This window comes from Hemiscyllium ocellatum, chromosome 4, assembly GCF_020745735.1.
Source record: "Hemiscyllium ocellatum isolate sHemOce1 chromosome 4, sHemOce1.pat.X.cur, whole genome shotgun sequence".
NCBI lineage: Eukaryota > Metazoa > Chordata > Chondrichthyes > Orectolobiformes > Hemiscylliidae > Hemiscyllium > Hemiscyllium ocellatum.
The window spans coordinates 2497440-2519781 of NC_083404.1; the positions used below are offsets into that span (position 1 = coordinate 2497440).

The window sequence follows — 22342 nt, forward strand, 5'->3', positions numbered from 1 at the left end:
TCTTGTGGCCATTGTGTTTATATGACTTGTTCAGTTGCATTTATTGCTGCTGCATGAATGAATGCAGTGTTAAGATTATTTTGGTGTCCTGGAATTCAAGTTAGTAAAAATATGTAAGGAAATTCTGCTTGTTCTCTCAGATGTCGGAGTCATCTAAAATGTCAAATTTATGTAAATTGTCCTAATTCCATCAAACTAAAGTTTAGAATTAAGTAGAAAAGTTGGAGAACACAACTCCTGTGAAGAAAAGTTAACATAGAGCAAGTGACTAAACTTAGGCTTTATGCTGAATAAATTTCTTTTCTCTTCCTAAATGTTACTGACCTTAAAATTGTCTTCTATAGTCTGGGACTTTAACAATAAGAGCACTCAGTTCATCCATGTCATTGACTTGTGGGGTTAATCTTTAGCATGTCAGTAGTTTAAAAGTTTCCTTCCACACCTCCCTCTTAATTGATCCTTTTTACTGCTAACAAAACTAGAACAGACCATATGAAATGTGGAATATAATTAAATTACTTTGCCAGATGATCGCTTAAGGTTCTTTCCCAGGTAGCCAACATATACTTGGACCTAACAAATTGGGAATGTCCAAAACTTTAAGATGTATTTATCTTTTTCAAATGGTTAATTATCTGTTTCTTGCAATGTCCCATAATTAATGGCAGAAGAAATGTCTCCATGGGGAGTCAAATACTCAAGCTACACATTGAGTTTTTAACCAGTTTTTGATGAAACAAAGAAAATACAAGACTTGGTTTGTCTCTACCAAATTCATTAAATAATGCCAGCTTATTTTGTTAGTGACAAAATGGGAAATGAATTCATTCTAAATGAGTTACAGTATTAAAACTTGAGAAATTCATTTTGTGGTGAATCCATTCAGTGCTATGTTGAAGACCTGGTTGTGATCTAAATCATTTTCTTAGGCAGAATTAATGGACTTCTAAAATATGCTTAAGTACAGTAGTTTGGTATTTACTAGAATGACAATGCTTTGGTGATGTTTACAAAATTCTAATGACAATTTCCATGTGTTGAATCCATTCCATGTATGCCACCTTGTAACTTTATTTTCTCTCTTCAAGGCAAATGGAATCAAAATTGGACCGCAGCACGCTGCTACCAATGCGTCACATTCAGGCAGCCATGGAGGGCAACAGGCTGGTGGAGGTTGCTGTTGAGATTGCTCAGTTATCTATCTGCTTGATTTGGGCCTATTACCTTTCACCCTCTCCTACACCAGTCCAAAACATGAAGCCATTAATATATGGTTTATATAATAGGAGATATCTGGGAAGTCCTTCATAAACCTTGTAAAACTTGTCGTACATACTGTTCTCAGCAGAAAGCTAATATTTGCTTAGACAGGATTTGAAAATTGTACTCTTACCTATTTACAGTTTTTTTTCTGGTTGTTCTTTTGTCTACTTTGCCCTTGACTACAAAATGAATTGTATTAAACACTACAAATCACATCTGAATATTTTAATTGTGTGGGTTAAAATTCCTATTACTGTTGTTTCATAACATCAAACTGTAAAAGCTGTCAAATTTCAAATGCTGTGGCGAATTGCTAGAGGACTGTTTTAATTCTGTATTTATCATCCACTTTGTGTATATATAGTTCAAATACAAGCTTGGGGCGTATGTTGGCCAAGCTGAAACCCCTTCATAGTTAAGCAGACCATCAGTGTCTTCTAAACTACTTCAGCTTAAAATGCCAGTATTGTTCTAGACTAAAGCTTTGTCTATTCTGAGTTTGAGATGGTTTGACTTTTGGTCTCGATACTACATGCTTTCCCTCCCCATGCTACCACCGCAACCCTAAGTCCGTAACACGCAAATGTAACTCCTGGTAAATGTACATTGTTAGAAATTTCATATCATCTGTTTTAATGCCAAATTGTCTATTTTGCTTCTTTAGAGCACCCCAACAGAAATGGATCAGTGGTTTGCCTTAAAGAATAGCTTAAGATTAAAACAAATGGCAGCTGAAAGAAAGTTCTTTTGTTTTGTTTGGGATGGTGCATTAAAAAAAGTAGATATTTTTTCTCATTACACAATACATTTTTATCTGCATGTATTTCTTTGATTAGTAAATTTCAACACTAGCTTTAAAATTAGATGTAAAAGTGGTGTAAAGCATTTCTTTCATTGTAGTCTATTCTGTTTTCAGTGAAGATTTGTTTATTGTACAGGGGTGATAAACTTAATAAACCTGCCAAAATGAAACAACCTGACAAACTGAACAGGCTATAGTTCTGTGAACCCAAATCTATACACAGTCAATAAGGTATTGTTTATAAGCCAAGACTATTTAAATTGAATGGTGGTCTTAAACATTAAATGAGCTTGTCATTTTTTCATACTATCAAATATGGCTTTAATTTTGGGCAATTTTTTAATTGTATTGGAAAGTACTTGGCTAATCAGCAAAGCTGGTTTAAGATAAACGAGCAGTGAGGAAGCAGTATGTTGAAGGGAATGAGGTAAAATTACAATGATATGGTTGCCAATAAGAACATATTCAACACTGATCTCTAGTTAGAAATGTCACTCCTTACAACAGCATCTGCATGATTCTGTTTTCAATTTGAAATAAGAAAAGCAGTTCCAGAACAGCTGACAACCTTACTATGGTTGTCGGCATTTAATATTGCCCTAGGGTGCTGTTCAGTTAAGGCCTTTTGCCTGCTATGGTGTTCACATCTGTCACTTATTCAAATGCAGGTAAGTGAATGTAGCCAAAGGCTGCTAACATTTTCGAGTAGGATCATTAAAATATTATGCTATGGTTTGTTTTTTTAACCACGCTACGAATCGGTATAAAAAGGTAAATATTTTAGCATCTAATGTTTTAACAGAGTAAAATACATCATGGAATTTCAGATGTTGCTTAGACTTCGCAAAATCTTACATCCATAAGAGCTGCTTCAATGTCCTCTCACCATGCAAGTTTTTAAACAGTAAATTCATGCTCAAATAATTTTGTTTTGAAACATGAAGAAAAGGAAAGAAGAAATCTTGAATTCTGCTTGATTTTTCGGAGAGTGCTGAGTGGATACAAGGTGTCTATCCTTTGCTCTCAAAAAGTATCATTCATTAAACTTTAATTGTGACTTCCTCAGTGTTCCAGTGTTGAAATGATAGGGATAGCACAGCTAAATACAATCCTGTTTAATTTCTGGTCTGCTCCTTGTGGAAATGCTTCTGGAAGCAAAGTAATTCTTTCTGTCCCACACGTTATTATAATAGGTACCATTTTTGTCCCATTTTACAAATTGTGAAATATTTTGTTTTCAAAGTGACTTCACCTAGTGGTGTGACTAACTGTAGAAAAGTAACCTCTACAAGGTTTCCAGTTGTCTAGTAATCTACTGCTGGTACAGGAAGGCTGGGGTTTGGTGTCGTGAACTTTTGGTGGAGTATCTTGTTAACATTTGCTGTCATTAACCACTTGTAATATTCTGTACAAGTAACAGTTCACATTGTAACTTATTAAAAACTGTTCAAATTCATAATTGCCATTACCCAAAGTTCATGTTGCGAGAAGCTGTAACTAATTCGCAATCTATTTATGGATTTTGAGTTTTCTATCTAATAGTTATTGAGGCATTGGTCTCTCAGGAAGCCAAATGTAGTTCTGCTTTGAGTTAAACTTTGTAAACTGAGGGTTATAAAATACAAAGGATTCAGGTCGGGTGCGAAATTGTAGATTTTTTAAATGAACAGTAGTTTTCTTAAATTCATGAATCACCACCTGGGGTAATACCTGGAAAACTGGGGTATGTGGTTAAGGGTGAAATGCATTGAAAGTAATGCATTGCATACTTATCTCACGGTGATCTTTAGTCATATTATTGAATTTAAGATAATGTGTATCTTTGAAAGTGCTCAAGTATCACTATTTAGTGGATTGTGTTAATTGTACATAAAGTTCAGTCTTGGGAAATAAGGGCTTGGCATCATATGGAATTATTGTATGAATGTCTGCAATAGTAAACTGGCTTCCTTTGCAGTTTGAATGGTGGTGGACAATTAAATAACTAACCCAAAAAAAAGCATCCTCTATGATGGAGGAGGCACGCAAATCAGTACCAAAACCATTCCACCACCATGGATGCTAATCATTGCCAGTTTGATTTATTTCATTTGCTATCAAAAAACAACTAAACACCGGATAGAACAAAGGCTGAGTTCTGACAATGCGACAGTCATATTACTGAAGAACTGTGGTCCAAACCCCTCACTAAATCTAGCAATATCAGCAAGGCATTCAATAATGTTGAAAATTGCTTATGGTCTGGCTCTTACTTTCCATATTTCTCTGAACTACTGTAATTGGATAGCCCTCTGAAAACCAGAGCATAACAGTGGGCTGAAGGTTTCCTTCTGTAAAATTCTTATTCCAGGAAATTCTAATCAGTCTAATTTTTGTTGAGATGTAACAGTCTTTCGATCCATTTTCTCAGTTCTAGACTACCCTATGCTCTTTCCATTGTAACTGTGTCTATTAAATGAGTAAGATCCTGATTCTAGCCATTTCCGTGCCAACACATTCTAGTTTTGGCTCACCATTTTTAAATAGAATAAGTAATTATCTTTCAAGTAGTCTTTCAAATTTACTTGGAAGTATTTTCAAAATCACAAGGTATGTTATTGACTTCCCACTGTTCAAAAATGGTTGTTACAGCACTGTATTTCAACACTTTTTAGTTATTGACTCAAGTTTTACTTGTAATGATACGCTCAAATGTTGAAATTTAGAGGGTGTTCACTCATTAGTTATGCGAATTTGACCATCCTTGTTTGCACTTTTTCTAAGCTTTCATATTAGCGTTGCACCATACACTTCTGTCAACCTTTTCCTCAACCTCCATAAATGTAGTGTGTTTGTGTGCATACTCCACTTTGGGCACAGGTACATTCCAATGTGTATTTTTCCATAGCTTAGTTCGGTGATTTGACCATAATGGGTTTTCACCTGTCAGACAAACTACGCAGCTGGAGCATTTGAAATAAGTAAAGGACTTGTATATGTGTAATCATGTGAAATAAAGTTGATCCTAAAATACTTATGAATTTTTTTGTAAACAAACTAGAAATAGCAAATCAGGAGGTGGGGAAAATATCTCTATGATTTTTGTAAATAATTCTTCCAAGATACCCCAATGATGTCTCTTTCTAAATTCTATTGAACTGTGTATTTGTTCAACCATTGGAGTGAGCAATTATTAGTCAATCATTTTGCTATAGATCTGGAGATGTGTGCCAAATCAGCTAAGGATGGGGGGCAGATTTCTTGCTCTAAGGAAACATTCATGAACCAAATGAGTTTTACAAAATGGTTTTATGATCATTAAGTAAAACCAGCTTTCAATTCTAGGTTTTAGTTATTGGGTTGGCATTCAACCAACTGTCAGCTCCCTTAAACTAAGATCAGATGTCACGCAACAATTTGCACAATTCACTATGAGACAATGAGCAAATAACCTGAGGTTTTTTGTAACTTTGGGGGATAAATATTTGTGAAGGTACCTGGGATAATTCCCCTTTTGCTCAATGTTGCCACAGGAACTTCTAGACTTGCCAGAGAGAGAAGATTAGGCTTAGGTTTAATGTCTGGTCTGAAAGACAGGCCTCCCACAAAGTGATGGCCTTGATTTCTGATCTGGTATCCTGGAGTGGGATGTGAACCCAGAATCTTCTGCTTCAGAAGCAAGAGTGCTATCAACCAAGCCACTGCTACTTGGTTTTGATTTAGTGATGAGGTCTATTCTTAAACCACTTCAAGCCCTGTGTGATTGTGCTCCCTCCCACACAGTTAACATGGGATTGGAAGAATATTGATATTTGGTGATTTTGCAACATGGATATCCCAAGTCAGGACAGAATAGCAGTTACTGTTTCTGTTCTGATGGTTGCTATTGAAGAGATAGGAGCTGTTGTCAAAGCAACCTGGTGAGTATCTATAGTGCATCCTTCAAACTGCTTGTGACAGCCAAAGTGATGGAAGGAATATTTTAATTTAGTCACAGATGTACCAATAAAATTAACTACTAACCATTATCCAAGTAGTATTTTACAGCTGAACCTATCAAGGTGAGTCGTCAGTATTATACTCCTGACTTGTGGATTAATGGGATCACAAGAGAAGTTACTTATCACAAAATACTGAGCTTCTGCCTTCACTTGTTACTGAGTCTTGTACAGTTCAGTTTTTGACTTCACAATTCTTGTTGGAGTTGGGAATGGAGCAGACAGTGAAATTCATTAACTGAGCCATTCCTGACTTAATGTTAGCTGAAGCCGTTGAGATGACTGGGCACTCTGCTTCCTTCAGGAATTCCATCAGAAATTACCAACCTCCACCAATCACTACCATCCCCACTTGTAACAGGTATCACTGCTTGTGTAGATAAATGCAGTAATCAAGGTGGACAGTGAGGCCCCATGTGAACAAATTGAAGATTGCTGGATAATCTGCATTGTGTACCTTGGTTACTGGAGGATTGGCTAGGAATCATAAAATCCTGATCCGAAGAAAATTTTTCATGTCATCTTAAAAGATAACATTTTCAATTATGTAATCCACTCAGTCCTGCACTGTAGTGATGACCTAAATTGTGCTAAAAGGAACAGAAATTCTAAAAAGTGAAGTTGGGTGCAAAGTATTTCTAAATGAATGTCATCTTTCTCCATTTTAATTTATTTTACTACTCTCTTCCTGTCAAAGTGGGCATTCCTATTTTCTCTCATACTTTATCAACCAAGTCCTTTTATAGACAGTCGTCTTTTGACAGCTCACTCTACTCCTTTAGTTTTCTCATCACGTTTGGCTAACATTATTTGGTCTCTTCATCCAAGTCATTGATATATTTGTAAATAGTTGCAACCCCAAAACTGATACCTATGGCACTCCTAGTTTCAGCTTGCAAGCCGAAAAACCTGGCCTTTCTCTTTTTTACATTAACTAATGCTCAGTTTGAAATGGTAGCACCTATACCATTAGCTCTTCATTTGCTTAGTAACTTTCAGTATGGCATCATACAAAATGTCTTCTGGAAATCCAAGTATGCTATATTTACAAGTTCCTCATCCACTTTGTTATATCTTCAAAATACTCCTTTATGGTTAATAAAGTTTCTCAATCATTAAACCAATTTGGGAGGGGGATGGGAAGCTGAATTGTAGCTCCAATCTACAGGAGGTTGAGTGTAGGAAGATCATAAATAACGTTTTCGGGTCGCAGGAATGTACCAGCGGGCAAGAAGGTAGTTTGAAGTGTGTCTACATCAACACCAGGAGTATCTGGAATAAGATTGGTGAACTTGCAGCATGATTTGGTACCTGGGACTTTGAATTTGTGGCCTTTTTGGAGAGAGCAAGGACAAGAGTGGCTGTTGCAGTTTCTGGGGCTTGGATGTTTCAGTAAGACCAGGGAAGGTGGTAAAAGGGGGAGGTGTGACATTGTTAGTCAAGGACAGTTAGAGTTTTGAGAAGATTTGTAGCTCAGGTTGAGGTTCTGGATGTAAGTTTGCTCACTGAGCTGGAAGGTTCATTTTCAGGCATTTCATCACCCTACTAAATAACATCTTCAGTGAGCCTCTGGATGAAGCTTCACCTGGAGGCTCACTGAAGATGTTATTTAGTATGGTGCCAAAACATCTGAAAACAAGCCTTCCAGCTCAGCCAGCAAACCTACGTCCAGAGTCGAGGACAGCATTAGTGGTGGAAAGGACATTTTGAGGACTCATCTACTGAGGTTGTAACGGTTAAGGTTAGAAACCAGAAAGAAGACATCACGTTTTCTATAGTCCTCTGAATAGTTTAAGATGTAGAGGAAAGGATTGCAAAGGTCATTTTGGATAAGAGTGAAAGTAACAGGGTAGTTGTTATGGGGGATTTTAACTTTGCAAATATTGACTGGTGACTTTATAATTTTAAGTACTTTAGATGGGTTGTTTCTGTCCATTGTGTGCAGGAGGGTTTCCTGACGCAGTATATAGACAGGCCAACAACAGGCAATGCCATATTGGATTTGGTACTGGGTATGAACCAGGCCAGGTGTTGGATTTGGAGGTAGCTGAGTACTTGGGTGATAGTGACCACAATTTGGTTATGTCTACTTTAGTGATAAAAAGGGATTAGGTACAGCTGAGGGAAAGGCAATTGTGATGCGATGAGGCAAGGTTTAGGATGGAGGCTGGGGAAGGAAACTGCAGGGATGGGCACAATTGAAATGAGCTTATTTTGCTGAGAGGTGTGATGGAGTAGTGAAGGACTTCCGGGAAGGTGAGCCTAACCATTTAAAACACTTCAAGCATTGGGGCCTCCATTTGCCAAGAGGTGTGAGGGAGGAGCAAAGGACATCTGGGAAGGTTTTAGGTGGGTGACATCTAAACCCGAGACCCTACACCGTAGGCCGGCCCTCCCACCCACCACCTCTAACTTTACTAATTGCCTGTAAACTAGGTCAGTTTTCAGGTTTCTCTTTTCTTTTTTTGTTCTGTGCAGACTTTGAGTAGCTGGATATGGATATTAGGGCAGTTGCATGTTCCTCCTGCAGAACGTGGCAGGTGAGAGACACTTCACATGTCTCTGTTGACTTCATCTGCAGGAAATGCACCCAACTCCAGTTCCTTGAAAACAGGGGGCTGGAGCTGGATGAACTACAGGTCATCCTGGAGGCTGAGGGGGAAATTGAGGATGTACAGGGAGGAAAGGGAAGCAATGGTCAGTGCAGGGATCCCCTGTGGCCGTTTCCCTTAGCAATAAGTATACCGTTTGGGATACTGCTGGTGGGGACCACCTAATAGGGGGAAGTTATAGTTGTCAGGTCTCTGGCACTGAGCCTGGTACTGTGGCTCAGAAGGGAAGGGGGGAGAATAGTTAGACGGATTGGCGGGAGATTTTGTGGTCAGGAATGGGACTCCCGGAAGGTATGTTACCGCCCCAGTGCCAGGGTCCGGGATGTAAACACGATCAGCGACAAGATTCTGAAGGGGGAGGGTGAGCAGCCAGAAATAGTAGCACATATTGGCACCAATGATATAGCCAGGAAAGGGATTGAGGATCTGAAAAGTGACTACAGAGAGGTTGGAAGCTGAAGAGCAAGAAGAGTATAGTAGTGATCTCAGGTTTGCTACCAGTGCCATGAGACAGTGAGTTGAGGAACAGTTAGCAAATGCAGCTTAACACGTGGCTGTGAGGCTGGTGCAGGAGGGAGAGCTTCAGATACCTAGACCCATTGGGATACCTTCTAGGGAAGGTGGGACCTGTACATGAGGACGGATTGCAACTGAACTGGAGGAGTACAAATGTACTGAGTGGGAGATTTGCTCGTGTGATTCGGGAGGGTTTAAAATAGTTTTGGCGGGGGTTGGGAATCAGAGCCACATGTCTGAGGGGGTCAGTTGCAGACAGGACAGTGATCGGATATATTGAATCTCGGGAAGGTTTCTCGCATAATGAGACAAAGGGATTGGTTAATGTGTCTGCTTTAATGCAAGGAGTGTCAGAAATGAGTGACGAACTTAGAGCATGGATTAATACTTGGGGCTACGATATTGTGGCCATATTGGAGACGTGGGTTCTACGGGGGCAGGAATGGTTGCTTGATGTTCCAGGGTTTAGAACATTTAAAAAGAACAGGGAAGGTGGAAAAAGAGGAGGGGGTGTAGCATTGCTAATCAGAGTGCATCACAGCTACGGAAACAAAGGTTGTTGAGGAAGGTTTGTCTACTGAGTATGAGTGGAAGTTGGGAACAGCCACCGCATTGGGGGTTTTCTACAGACCACCTAATAGCAGTTGAGAGATTGAAGATACCATAGGTGCACAGATTCTGGAAAAATGCAGAAGTAGCAGGATTGTTATGGGTGATTTCAACTTTCCCAATATAGACTGGAACCTCTTTAATGCAGATGGTTTGGATGGAGCTGTTTTTGTCAGGTGTGTTCAGGCAGGTTTCCTTACTTAGCATGCAGACAGGCCAACGAGGGGAGAGGCCATTTTGGATTTGGTGCTCGGCAAAGAGCCAGGACAGGTGTCAGATCTCATGGTGGGAGAACACTTTGGTGACAGTGATCACAACTGCCTCACATTTACCATCGCCATGGAGAGGGAAAGGAGCAGTTACCGAGAGAAGATATTTAAGCTGGGAAAAGGAAATTATGAAGCTATCAGACAGGAGTTGGGAAGCACAGACTGGGAGCAATTGTTCCACAGAGAGAGCACAGTTGCATGTGGAGACTAAGGAGCAGTTGCAAGTGATGCATGAATTTGTTCCTCTGAGACTGGTAAGAAGGGGTAAGAATAAGGAACCTTGGATGACCAGAACAGAAGAACTCCTCATCAAAATGAAGACGACAACTTAGGTAAGGTGGAGGAAGCAAGGATCTAGCACAGCTTTAGAAGATTACAGGCTTGCTAGAAAGGAGCTCAGAAAATGGACTATGGAGAGCCAGGTTGGGGTGTGAAAAAGGCTTAGCAAGAAGGATTAGGGAGAACCCAAAGGCATTTTACACAAACGTGAGGAATAAGAGAATGATCAGGGAGAAAGTAGGGCTGATCAGGGATAGCGTGGGAACTTCTGCGTGGAGTCTCAGCAGATAGGGGAAGTCCTATGAGTTTTTTGGCTTCAGTTTTCACCAAGGAAAGGGAACTTGTAAATGAAAACTTAGAGAAGCTGCGATACAGTCTTGACCAGATCAAGATTGATGAAGTTGATGTGCTCGAAAGTTTGGAAAACATTAAGATTGATAAGTCCCCAGGACCAGGCCAGACTTATTCTCGGCTGCTCTGGGAAATGAGAAAGGAGGTTGCTAAGCTGCTGGCGAGGATATTTCCCTCCTTCCTCTCCATGGGAGTCATACCGGAAGACTGGAAGGAAGCGAATGTTGTTCCTCTTTTCGAGAAGGGTAATAGAGAAATCCCTGGCAATTAGACCAGTGTAATGTCTGTGGTCAGCAAAGTTTTGGAAAGAATTGAGGGATAGGATTTGCACTATTACACTATGCTATGCCAAATAAAAGGCAGTCAGCGTGGCTTTGAGAGGGGCAGGTCATGCCTCACAATCTTATTGAGTTCTTTGAGGAAATGTCAAGACAGGTCGGCAATGGTCGAGCAGTGGATGTGGTGTATATGGACTTCAGCAAGGCATTTGATCAGGTTCCTCACGGTAGACTCATAAAGTCAGGAAGTATGGGATACAGGGAGATTTGGTTGTCTGGATTCAGAATTGGCTGGCTAATAGAAGGCAGAGAGTGGTTGTGGATGGAAAATATTCTGCCTGGAGGTCAGTGAGTGGGGTCCAGCAGGGCTCTATTCTTGGGCCTCTGCTCTTTGTAGTTTTTATAAATGACTTGGATGAGGTTGAGGGGTAGGTTAGTAAATTTGCAGATGACACAAATGTTGGAGGTGCCGTCAATAATCTAGAAGGCTGCTGCAGCGCAACATTGACAGAATGCAGAGCTGGGCTGAGAAATGGCAGATGGAATTCAACTGGATAAAGTGAAGTGATGCATTTTGGAAGGTTGAACTCAAATGCTGCATCTAGGATTAAAGACAGGATTCTTTGATAGTGTGGAAGAACAGAGGGATCTGGGTGTGCAAGTACGTAGATCCCTCAAAGTTGCCACCCAAGTGGATAGGGTTGTTAAGAAGGCATATGGTGTTTTGGCTTTCATTAACAGGAGCGATCGAGTTAAGAGCCACGAGGTTTTGCTGCAGCCCTACAAGTCCCTGGTGAGTCCACACTTGGAATATTGTGTCCAGTTCTGGTCTTTCTACTATAGGAAAGATAGAGGCTTTGGAAAGGATGCAAAGAAGGTTTACCAGGATGCTGCCTGGGCTGGAGGGCTTGCCTTATGAAGAAAGGTTGAATAAGCTCAGACTTTTCTCTCTGGAGAGAAGGAAGAAGAGAGATCTTATCGCGATGTCCAAAATAATGAGTGGAATAGATGGTCAATAGCCAGAGAATTTTCCCCAGGGCAGGATTGACTGGTACAAGGAGTCATCGTTTGAAGATATTAAGAGGAAGGTATAAAGGAGACTTCAGAGGTAGGTTCCTTCTGCAGAGAGTTGTGAATGCATGGAATGCGTTGCCAGTTGTGGTGGTGGAAGCAGAGTCATTGGCGACATAAGCGATTGCTGGATATGCATATGGATAGCAGTGAGTTGAGGGATGCGTTGGTTAAGTTACTATATTTTACATTAGGAATAAACCTCGGCACAACATCGTGAGCCAAAGGATCTGTTCTGTGCTGTAATTTTGTGTTCTTATCAAGGACGTGCAGTAATTATTCCTTGAATAAGTATATACCTGTCAGGCAGGGAGGAAGTGGTCAAGTGAGTGAGCTGTGGTTTACTAAAGAAATTTCTTCCTCTTGACAAGAGATTCAGATGATTCAGCATTTAAGAGTTAAAAGTTAGTCAGGAAAGACCTAAAGAGGGAGCTAAGAGCCAGGAGGGGACATAAGTCCTTGGCAGGTAGGATCAAGAAAAGCCAAAAGCTTTCCATAGGTAAGATTTAAGGCTATTGAAGGACAGTAGTGCGAAGTTGTGCATGGAGTCCAAAGAGACAGGAGAAGCACTAAATGAATATTTTTCATCAGTATTCGCACAGGAAAAAGATAACATTGTCGAGGACAATATTGAGATACAGGCAATGAGACTAGATGGGATTGAGGTTCACAAGGTGGTGTGAAAATAGGTCCCTGGACTGGATGGGATTTATCCTAGGATTCTCTGGGAAGCCAGGGAGGAGATTGCAGAGCCGTTGGCTTTGTTTGTCATCACTGTTGACAGGAATAGTGCCAGAAGACTGGCAGATAGCAAATGTCCACTTGCTCAAGAAGGGGAGTAGAGACAACCCTGGTAATTATAAACCACTGAGCCTTACTTTGGTTGTGTGTAAAGCTTTGGTAAGAATAAAAGAGTAGAGAGTGTGATGCTCCATGTTACTTTCTCCCCACTCTCCTCTAACTTATGCTTCAGGCGCTCTGCCTTTATTCCTGATGAAGAGCTTTTGCCTGAAATGTTGATTTTGCTGCTCCTCTGATGCTGCCTGAACTGCTGTGCTCTTCCAGCATCACTAATCCAATATCTGGAAAATCACAGCAGCTCAGGCAGTATCTGAGGGGCAGGAGAATCGATGTTTCAGGCACAGGCCCTTCATTAGGAAAGGATTATAAGGGACAGGATTTATAATCATCTAGAAAAGGAAAAAAAAGTTTTGAAGGGTAGAGTTGTGCCTCAAACTTAGAATTCTTTGAGAAGGTAACCAAACAGGTGGATGAGAGTGAAGTGGTTCATGTGGTGTATATGGATTTTAGTAAGGTATTTGATAAGGTTCCCTATGGTAGGCTATTGCAGAAAATGGGCATGGGATTGAGGGAAACCTGCAACCCATGCTAAAAATGAAAGACATAACAGCAATCTAGGTTTGTTCAATATATTGTTTCAGTTACATGATATTAATCTTTTGCTATAAATTCTGTCTTATGATCTTGTTCCACAGCTGCCTGATGGAGAAGTGCTCCAAAAGCTTATACTTCCAAATAAACCTGTTGGACTATAACCTGGTGTTGTGTGGTTTTTAACTTTGTCCACCCTAGTCCAATGCTGGCGCCTCCATATCATCTTTGGATCTGAAAGTTTTGAAGATGACTGAAAGTTTACTAAGGTAATGCTCCTCTTTTTTAAAATGTCAGAGGATACACCAGGTAACTGGAATACAAGGTCCATATTGTTAAAATAATAGATCATTGAATTAAATTGATCCTCACTTAAAGGTATCTAATAGTTAAGACTTGTGTAGCTCCAGCTCCAGCTCCAGCATCCAGGACTTGGGTACAGACTTGACTGGCTCCTCATCCATTACTTTCAGTACTGATTTCCTCTGTCATCAGCATGTGGTGGCAACAGTATACACCCTCAAGCTGCAGTGCAGCAACGCCTCTCACTCCTTTGACACACTTTCTGAACCTCTGCCCTCTATCACCTGAAAGGATAGCAGTTTCCTAACCTAAAGGACATTAGTAAACCAGATGGGCTTTTCTGACAAGTGACAATGGTAGTCATGGAATTCTGTAGTCCATTTTTCTCCTGAATTCAAATTCCACTATCAGAAGTGGCAGGATTTGCATGAGTCCCTGGGACATGACCTCTGTCTCTGGATTAAAAGTCCAGTGATAATACCACTCAGCCATCATCTCTCCAATATTGCCGATCATTCTTTGGAATGTCTTTGTCATGCCCTTTTTTGTTCACTTTTATCCCATTATAGAATTCTATGTCCACATTGGTATTTAAATTATTTTCCTATCAAATTGTTGCAAAACATTTACACCCTTCCGTTTGAGTGTATCATAATGCCTCCATTTTGCATCTCCTGACTTCTCAGTAAATATTGCTGTGCTCCGTACTTTCCAAATTGCCATTTCACTCATTGTATCAATTTATTAAAATTGTTTACAAAGAAAATCAGCAGTTATACATTGTATTTACTTGGATGCTCACTGGATTTCTACCTTTACTTTTTAAATGTTTCCATCACCTTTCAGTTCAGGAAAGAAGCTGGGCAGTTTGTGATTGTTTGTTACTAGGAAAAATCATGGAATGGGGATATTGCTGTAGTGTTACATCTATGACATAGGACAGCAACTTTCCTGGAAAATGTACTTCAACTAAATAAATGTGCCTGAAAATTTAAGGGAAACAGGCCTGAGTCCAGTAATGAGGGATTATAGCCCGTCATGGGGCTTGGTCTGCTTTCAAATAAGGAAGGTGGTATGGTCTGAGTGAGTAGGAAGTACAGACTGCAGGAAGAATTAGTACAGGGGGAGGGGAGCCATTGGGGGATGATCCTGCATGCACCAGACTTGTAGACCATGAGCCTTGGCGGAAGGTAGGTGTACTGGCAGAGTTAGTATGTATGAGGTACTAATACACAGCACTGCCTTACGTTTCTTCATTATGGGATACAAAATGAAGCCGAGCACAATAGCAGGTAAAGACACATCCCTCCCTGATGTACTCAGTGCTTTCTATGCTCAGTTTGAGCAGAATGCCAGTGGCTTGTTCTTCCTGGGAGTCGACCCAAGGAAACAGGACCTGGATGGTATTCTCAGCTCCTGTGCGAGCCAACTGGCAGTGGTATTCACCAATATCTTCTACCACCTCCTCCTACAAACCAAAGCCCCCACCTGCTTCAAGGTGCCCATCATTCCCCTATCTAAGAAAGCACATGCAATGTGCCTTAATACCTACCGTCCAATGGCTCTGACCTCGATCATGAAGTGTACAAGAGGTTAGTCATGGTCCACATCAACTCCAGTCTCCCAGTCTGCCTTGATCCCTTAGTGTGCCGACTGACATAAAAGGTCCACAGCGGATGCCATATCTGTAACCCTGCACTCGTGCCTGGAACATCTGGACGATAAGGACACCCATGTCAGACGCCTACTCATTGACTACAGCTCTACCTCTACACCTTGATTCCTCCAGTCTGACCTTGGTCTCAGCTCCATCCTCTGCAACTGGATCCTCAGCTTTCTACCCACAGACGGCAATCAGTGAAGATGGACAACTGCGCCTCCTCCCCAATAACATTCAACACTGGAGCTCCCCAAAGATGTATCCTCAGCTCCCTCCTGTACTCTGTATACCCACGACTGTTGCCAAGTTCTACATAAACACCATCTACATGTTTGCTGACAACACAGCAGTGGAACGGATATCTAACAACAACGAGTCAAAATACAGAGAGGAGATCGAGGGCTTGGTGACATGGTGCAGTGAGAACAACATTTCCCGTAATGTCAGCAAACCTAAAGAACTGATCATTCCCTTCAGAAAGAAAGGAGGAGAACACCATCTACGTCAACAGGACTGAGCTTGAGAAGGTGGAAAGCGTCAACTTCCTTGGAGTACAGCTTGTCCTGGATTTCCCACGTAGATGCAACAGTCAAGCAGGCACAGCAGCACCTCCCCTTCCTCAGGTGGCTCAGGAAATGTGGCATGTCCATAAAGACTCTCACCAGCTGCTTGTTGCAGCTCTATAAAACTTTGGTTAGACCGCATTTGGAATACTGCGTCCAGTTCTGGTCGCTGTATTATAAGATGTGGATGCTTTGGAGAGGGTTCAGAGGAAGTTTACCAGGATGCTGCCTGGACTGGAGGGCTTATCTTATGAGGAGAGGTTGACTGAGCTCGGACTTTTTTCATTGAAGAAAAGGAGAAGAGGAGACCTAATTGAGGCATACAAGATAATGAGAGGCATAGATAAAGTCGATAGCCAGAGACTATTTCCCAGGGCAGAAATGACTAACACAAGGGGTCATAGTTTTAAGCTGGTTGGAGGAAAGTATAGAGGCGATGTCAGAGGTGGGTTCTTTACACAGTTGTGAGAGCATGGAATGCGTTGCCAGCAGCAGTTGTGGAGGCTGGGTCATTGGGGACATTTAAGAGACTCCAGGACATGCATATGGTCACAGAAATTTGAGGGTGCATACATGAGGATCAGTGGTCAGCACAACATCGTGGGCTGAAGGGCCTGTTCTGTGCTGTACTGTTCTATGTTCTATACACCATTGAGAGCATACTGTCCAGGTGAATAATGACCTGGTATGACAACTGCTCTGCCCAGGACTGTAAGAAACTACAGAAGGTGGTGTGCACAGCCCAGACCGTCACGAAAGCTGACTTTCCATCCATGGGCTCCGTTTACACAGTTCACTGCCGCAGTAAGGCTGCCAACATCATCAAAGACTCATCGCGTCCTGATAATGCTCACCTACGACCTCCTTCATCAGACAGAAGATACAGAAGCCAGCGCACCCACCAGCAGGTTCAGGAACAGCTTCTTCCCAGTTGTTATTAGACTGATGAATGAACTCTCTAACCTTAAATAATGCTGATCTTGCCTACCTTGTGGCCTGTGCAATTTAACCTCTAACTCTTTTTGATTTGCTTGTAAATAAAGCTTTTCACTGATTGATTTATTGTCATGTACCGAGGTACAATCAGACTGGACACCTGACTGACTCAGATGGCAACCTCAGACCAGGCTAGCAGCACTTGAAATGGCACCCTTGACTGCAAATACTGATGTTCTAGCATAGGCATGCATTTCTGCTAATGCTGAATGCAAAATGGTGCAAGGGTGCACTGCGGAGGTGGTGGTGGGTTTAATAAAATGAGCAGAGCAGAAGTGCTTCAGAAAATGTGCAAGGACACTCCATGAAACTCCCCAAAACTGAAAGTGAGAATACAGGAGAGTTCAGCCATTTTTCTTGAATTGAGTATCTGTAAAAGATTGGTTTTGTGCAACTAATAAAAATTTGTTTTTCTGTTTGTTAAAATAGTTCTCATTTCTTGTTTTTCTCTTAAAAAATATATATATATTTTTTGTCAAATCAGCTTTGTATGAATGTTTCAATGACAAGCTGCCATGGTTACCAACTGGAAAAATTAAATGTAGATCTATCAAAGCTGGTTGGGATCCTCTGGGAGCTGGCTTGTCCAATATGACTTAATTCACTTTTTGGGATGAGAGGATTGCTGATTAGACTATCATTTATTGCCCATCCCTTAATTGCTCAGAGCATAGTTAAAAGTGAACCACATTACTGTGGGTCTGGAATCACATATAGGCCAGACCAGGTAAGGATGGCAGTTTCCTTCTTCCAAAGGGCATTAGTGAACCATTAGTTTTTCCAACAATCAACAAAGAATTCATGGTCATCATTTGACACTTAATTTCTGATTTTTATTGAAGTCAAATTCTACCATCTTCTCTGGCAGGATTCATACCCAGGTCCCCAGAACATTACTTGGGTCTCTGGATTAACAATTCAGCGATAATATCACTAGGCCATTGCCTGAATGATTAACAGCTGGGATCAGAAACTAGACACCAGGTCACGGAGTACATCCGAACTAGTTCACGATGCTGCCTCGAGCCTCACCTACCACCTCCATGATACTGCTGTGATGATACAATGACTTTAAGATGTGTTTTGACCTTTTTAATGAATAGCGGTTGAGACAGAGGCACAGCACCATTTGCTTCAAGTCAATAAAGTAAACAACTTGTAAGACATTAGAACGTTTTTAAAGTTGGAACAATAGAAGCAGCCTGAATGGATGACGTCAAGCTCCCAAAGAACCAGAATTTGAGTTTTAGTTTTCAGTAGCTGTTGGGGTTGTGAAAGCTGCTACATCCTGATTTCTCTCTCTCGCTTGCGTGTGCTCCCCCTATAGGTAAAAGCTTGAGTTCTCTTCCTGATGCTAGAATTGCATGTGAGACAATCCCATGTTACTGAATTTGCCTTTGCCAAGGATGTGCTTATGGGATCTTACTGTGTTGGAACAGTTCAAGTACTTTAAGTATTTTGATAGTTATAGTTAAACCAATTATTTTTATTTTGTCTGTATTTTAACTATAGTGTATGAATTCAACTCTGAGTTTGACCAATCAAATTGCATCTAGAATGCAACGCCTGGCAATTGCTTTTAAAATAAGAAAAAGTTAGGGTCTACGTTAACTCATTGACATGCCTAACACTGCCAGTTTTCTCTTTCTCGATTGATGTCACTTAGATGAGGTACTAGAAAGCAGTAAAGAATTGTGATCAAACCTGAGTTAGGGTCCAATTTTAATTCTACAATTAAATCTGACTGTGATTAATCAATTGTCTTTAGGAGATGAGGAAAGTTTTTTTTAATGCTGAATGCATTTGATGCAAATTGTTCTAGAAATTTGTTTTTACAATATTGGTTAGTTCCCTCAGTCAACTAAACCATTTTTTAAAATCTAAATAATACTTACCAATACAGAAGTGTTCTTGGAAAGTACTCAAACAGAAGAATTAAAAAACAATAAATCAGACGCAGTACCTAAACTTGGGATTGGACAAAGTAGTAGTTTGAACCAAGGGAGCATTAAGGTTCAACAATATCTGCTCTAAACCTGATTCAGTTGAGCTCCACCCCAGAATGTTGAGCATGTAATCTAGACCCAAAACCTCAACACTGACAGGGTGCTGCATTATCCAAAGTGTGATTTAGCTACATTTCGATCCATTGGGACTGTTGTGGAATTCAGGAAATTCTTGAAGATCACAAGCTCTGCAGCCTCAACTTTTAGAAACCTAGAACTAAGACCATCACGTACTGGGATTAGTTGACCATTTTTAACCATTAACTTTCCCAGTACTTTCTTTTTTACAGATCAATTGCTTCAATGTTTATTGCTCATCAGATGCTTGATTCCCTACTATTTGAGTTCTTTTCTGAAGACAGACAAAATGTTTGCCATTTCCTTGCTTACTACTGTAAGTTCTCCTATCTGAGGGAACCCATGTTGACTTTCAGCACTTATTTCTCAGGGTACTTGCTGAAATTCCTACATTCTGGTTGTATTGTTATGATATCAGATCAGAAGACCCAAATTACTTCCAGGAGCACATGGAATTTTTTGAACAAGACAGTCATAGAGATGATTTGGAGATGCTGGTGTGGGACTGGGGTGTAAAAAGTTAAAAATCACACACCAGCTTACATTGGTGAAACCGAGCAGAGGCTATGGAAACGAATGAATGGGCACCGCACAATAATCAACACACAGGACTGTTCGCTCCCAGTTGGAGGACGCTTCAGCAGTCCAGGACATCCGACCTCGGACCTTCGGGTGACCATCCTCCAAGGCGGACTTCGGGACAGGCAGCAGCGAAAAGTGGCTGATCAGAGGCTGATAGCTATGTTCTGTACCCATAGGGAGGGCCTCAACCGGGACCTTGGGTTCATGTCACACCACAGGTGACCACTATAAACAAACAAACAAACACACACACTTTTGTACACAGACACTCATACAGAGACACTCACATAATCCTAGAGAGACACACTCTCACATGCACCCTCTCACAGACTTAGGACCCTCTATACACACACACACACACACTCACAACCCCCCCACCTCAGATACACACATGCACGTGCACACATACACATATGTTTGTGGGGTGAATTTGTATTTGCAGAGTTACATTGTACTTTGTTCAAAAACTCCATGAATCTATGTAAGACTGAGTTAACTAATTTTTTAGATTAGAATCAGTCTAAACGTTATGGCACAGACAACAGCACACAGGGGACGAACACCTTCAACACATTATCTGGGCTGACAACAATTGTTAAAATTAATCTGAGAATATAACGTTTTTAAAAAAATGTGTGATTTGCATATGAAAGAGTGAAACTAACATGGTCATTCTAATAGATGAGAGACTTAGCAAACAATCAAGGTATTTTTCAATGTATAATTTCAGTTACACCACACTGCAAACTTTTGCTATAAATTCTGTGTCTTACAATTGTGTCCTCCACAAACACCTGATGAAGGAGCAACACTCCAAAAGCTAGTGCTTCCAATTAAACCTGTTGGACTATAACCTGGTGTTGTGTGATTTTTTAACACAGTCATAGAGATGTACAGCATGGAAACAGATCCCTTTAGTCCAACTCGTCCATGCCAGCTAGATATCCCAACCCAATCTAGTCCCACCTGTCAGCACATGGTTGATATCCCTCTCAACCCACCTATGCGTATACCCATCCAAATGCCTTTTAAACATTGCAATTGTACCAGCCTCCACCACTTCCTCTGGCGGCTCATTCCATACACGTACCATCCTCTGCGTGAACCATCCTCTGCGTGAAAAAGTTGCCTCTTAGGTCTCTTTTAAATCTTTCCCTTCTCACCCTAAACATATGCCCTCTAGTTCTGGACTCTCCGACCCCAGGGAAAAGACTTTGTCTATTTATCCTATCCATGCCCCTCATAATTTTGTAAATCTCTATAAACGTCACCCCTCAGCCTCTGACGCTCCAGGGAAAATAGCCCTAGCCTATTCAACCTCTCCCTATAACTCAAATTCTCCAACCCTGACAACATTCCTGTAAATCTTTTCTGAACCTTTTCAAATTTCACAACATTTTTCCGATAGAAAGGAGACCAGAATTGCACGCAATATTCCAACAGTGGCCTAACCAATGTCCCTTACAGCCACAACATAACCTCCCAACTCCTGTACTCAAATACTCTGACCAGTCAAAGAAAGCATACCAAACACAGCCTTCGCTTTCCTATCTACCTGCGATTTCACTTTCAAGGAGCTATGAACCGCGCTCCAAGGTCTCTTTTTCAGCCTTGCCATTAAGTGTACAAGTCCTGTGAAGATTTGCTTTCCCAAAATGCAGCACCTCACATTTATCGAAATTAAACTCCATCTGCCACTTCTCAGCCCATTGGCCCATCTGATCAAGATCCCATTGTAATCTGAGGTAAACCTCTTCGCTGTCCACTACACCTCCAATTTTGGTGTCATCTGCAAACTTACTAACTGTACCTCTTATGCTCACATCCAAATCATTTATATAAATGATGAAAAGTAGCAGACGCAGCACCGATCGTTGTGGCACTCCACTGTCACAGACCTCCAGTCTGAAAAACAACCCTCCACCACCACCCTCTGTCTTCTACCTTTGAGCCAGAACTATCCAAGTGGCTAGTTCTCCCTGCATTCCATGAGATCTAACCCTGCTAACCAGTCTCCCATGGAGAACCTTGTTGAATGCCTTACTGAAGTCAATATGGATCACATCTACTGCTCTGCCCTCGTCAATCCTTTTTGTTACTTCTTCAGAAAACGAATCAAGTTTGTGAGACATGATTTCCCACACACAAAGCCATGTTGACTATCCCTAATCAGTCCTTGCCTTTCCAAATACATGTACATCCTATCCCTCAGGATTCCTTCCAACAACTTGCCCGTCACTGACGTCAGGCTCACTGGTCTATAGTTCCCTGGCTTGTCCTTACCACCATTCTTAAACAGTGGCACCACGTTTGCCAACCTCCAGTCTTCTGGCACCTCACCTGTGACTATCGATGATTCAAATATCTCAGTAAAAGGCCCAGCAATCACTTTCATACCTTCCCACAGAGTTCTGGGGTAAACCTGATCAGGTCCTGGGGATGTAACCACCTTTATATGTTTCAAGATATCCAGCACTTCCTCCTCTGTAATATGGACATTTTTCAAGATGTCATATCTGTTTCCCTACATTCTATATCTTCCATCTCCTTTTCCACAGTAAATACAGATGCAGAACACTTGTTTAGTATCTTCCCCCATCTCCTGCAGCTCCATACAAAGGCTGCCTTGCTGGTCTTTGAGGGACCTTATTCTCTCCCTAGTTACCCTTTTGTCCTTAATATATTTGTAAAAACCCTTTGCATTCTCCTTGACTCAATTTGCCAAAGTTATCTTA

General features: G+C 41.1%; 1 protein-coding gene across 1 annotated transcript in view; it reads left to right on the forward strand.

Annotated features, from left to right (window-relative positions):
* rab2a (RAB2A, member RAS oncogene family) overlaps window positions 1-5077 on the forward strand; it is an 86626-nt gene extending 81549 nt beyond the window's left edge. Inside the window, exon 8 of the mRNA XM_060822641.1 lies at window positions 1089-5077. Within this exon, the coding sequence (XP_060678624.1) occupies window positions 1089-1184 (96 nt within the window). The 3' untranslated portion in view covers window positions 1185-5077. The remainder of the gene's footprint in view (window positions 1-1088) is intronic.
* The last annotated feature ends 17265 nt before the right edge of the window (window positions 5078-22342 follow it).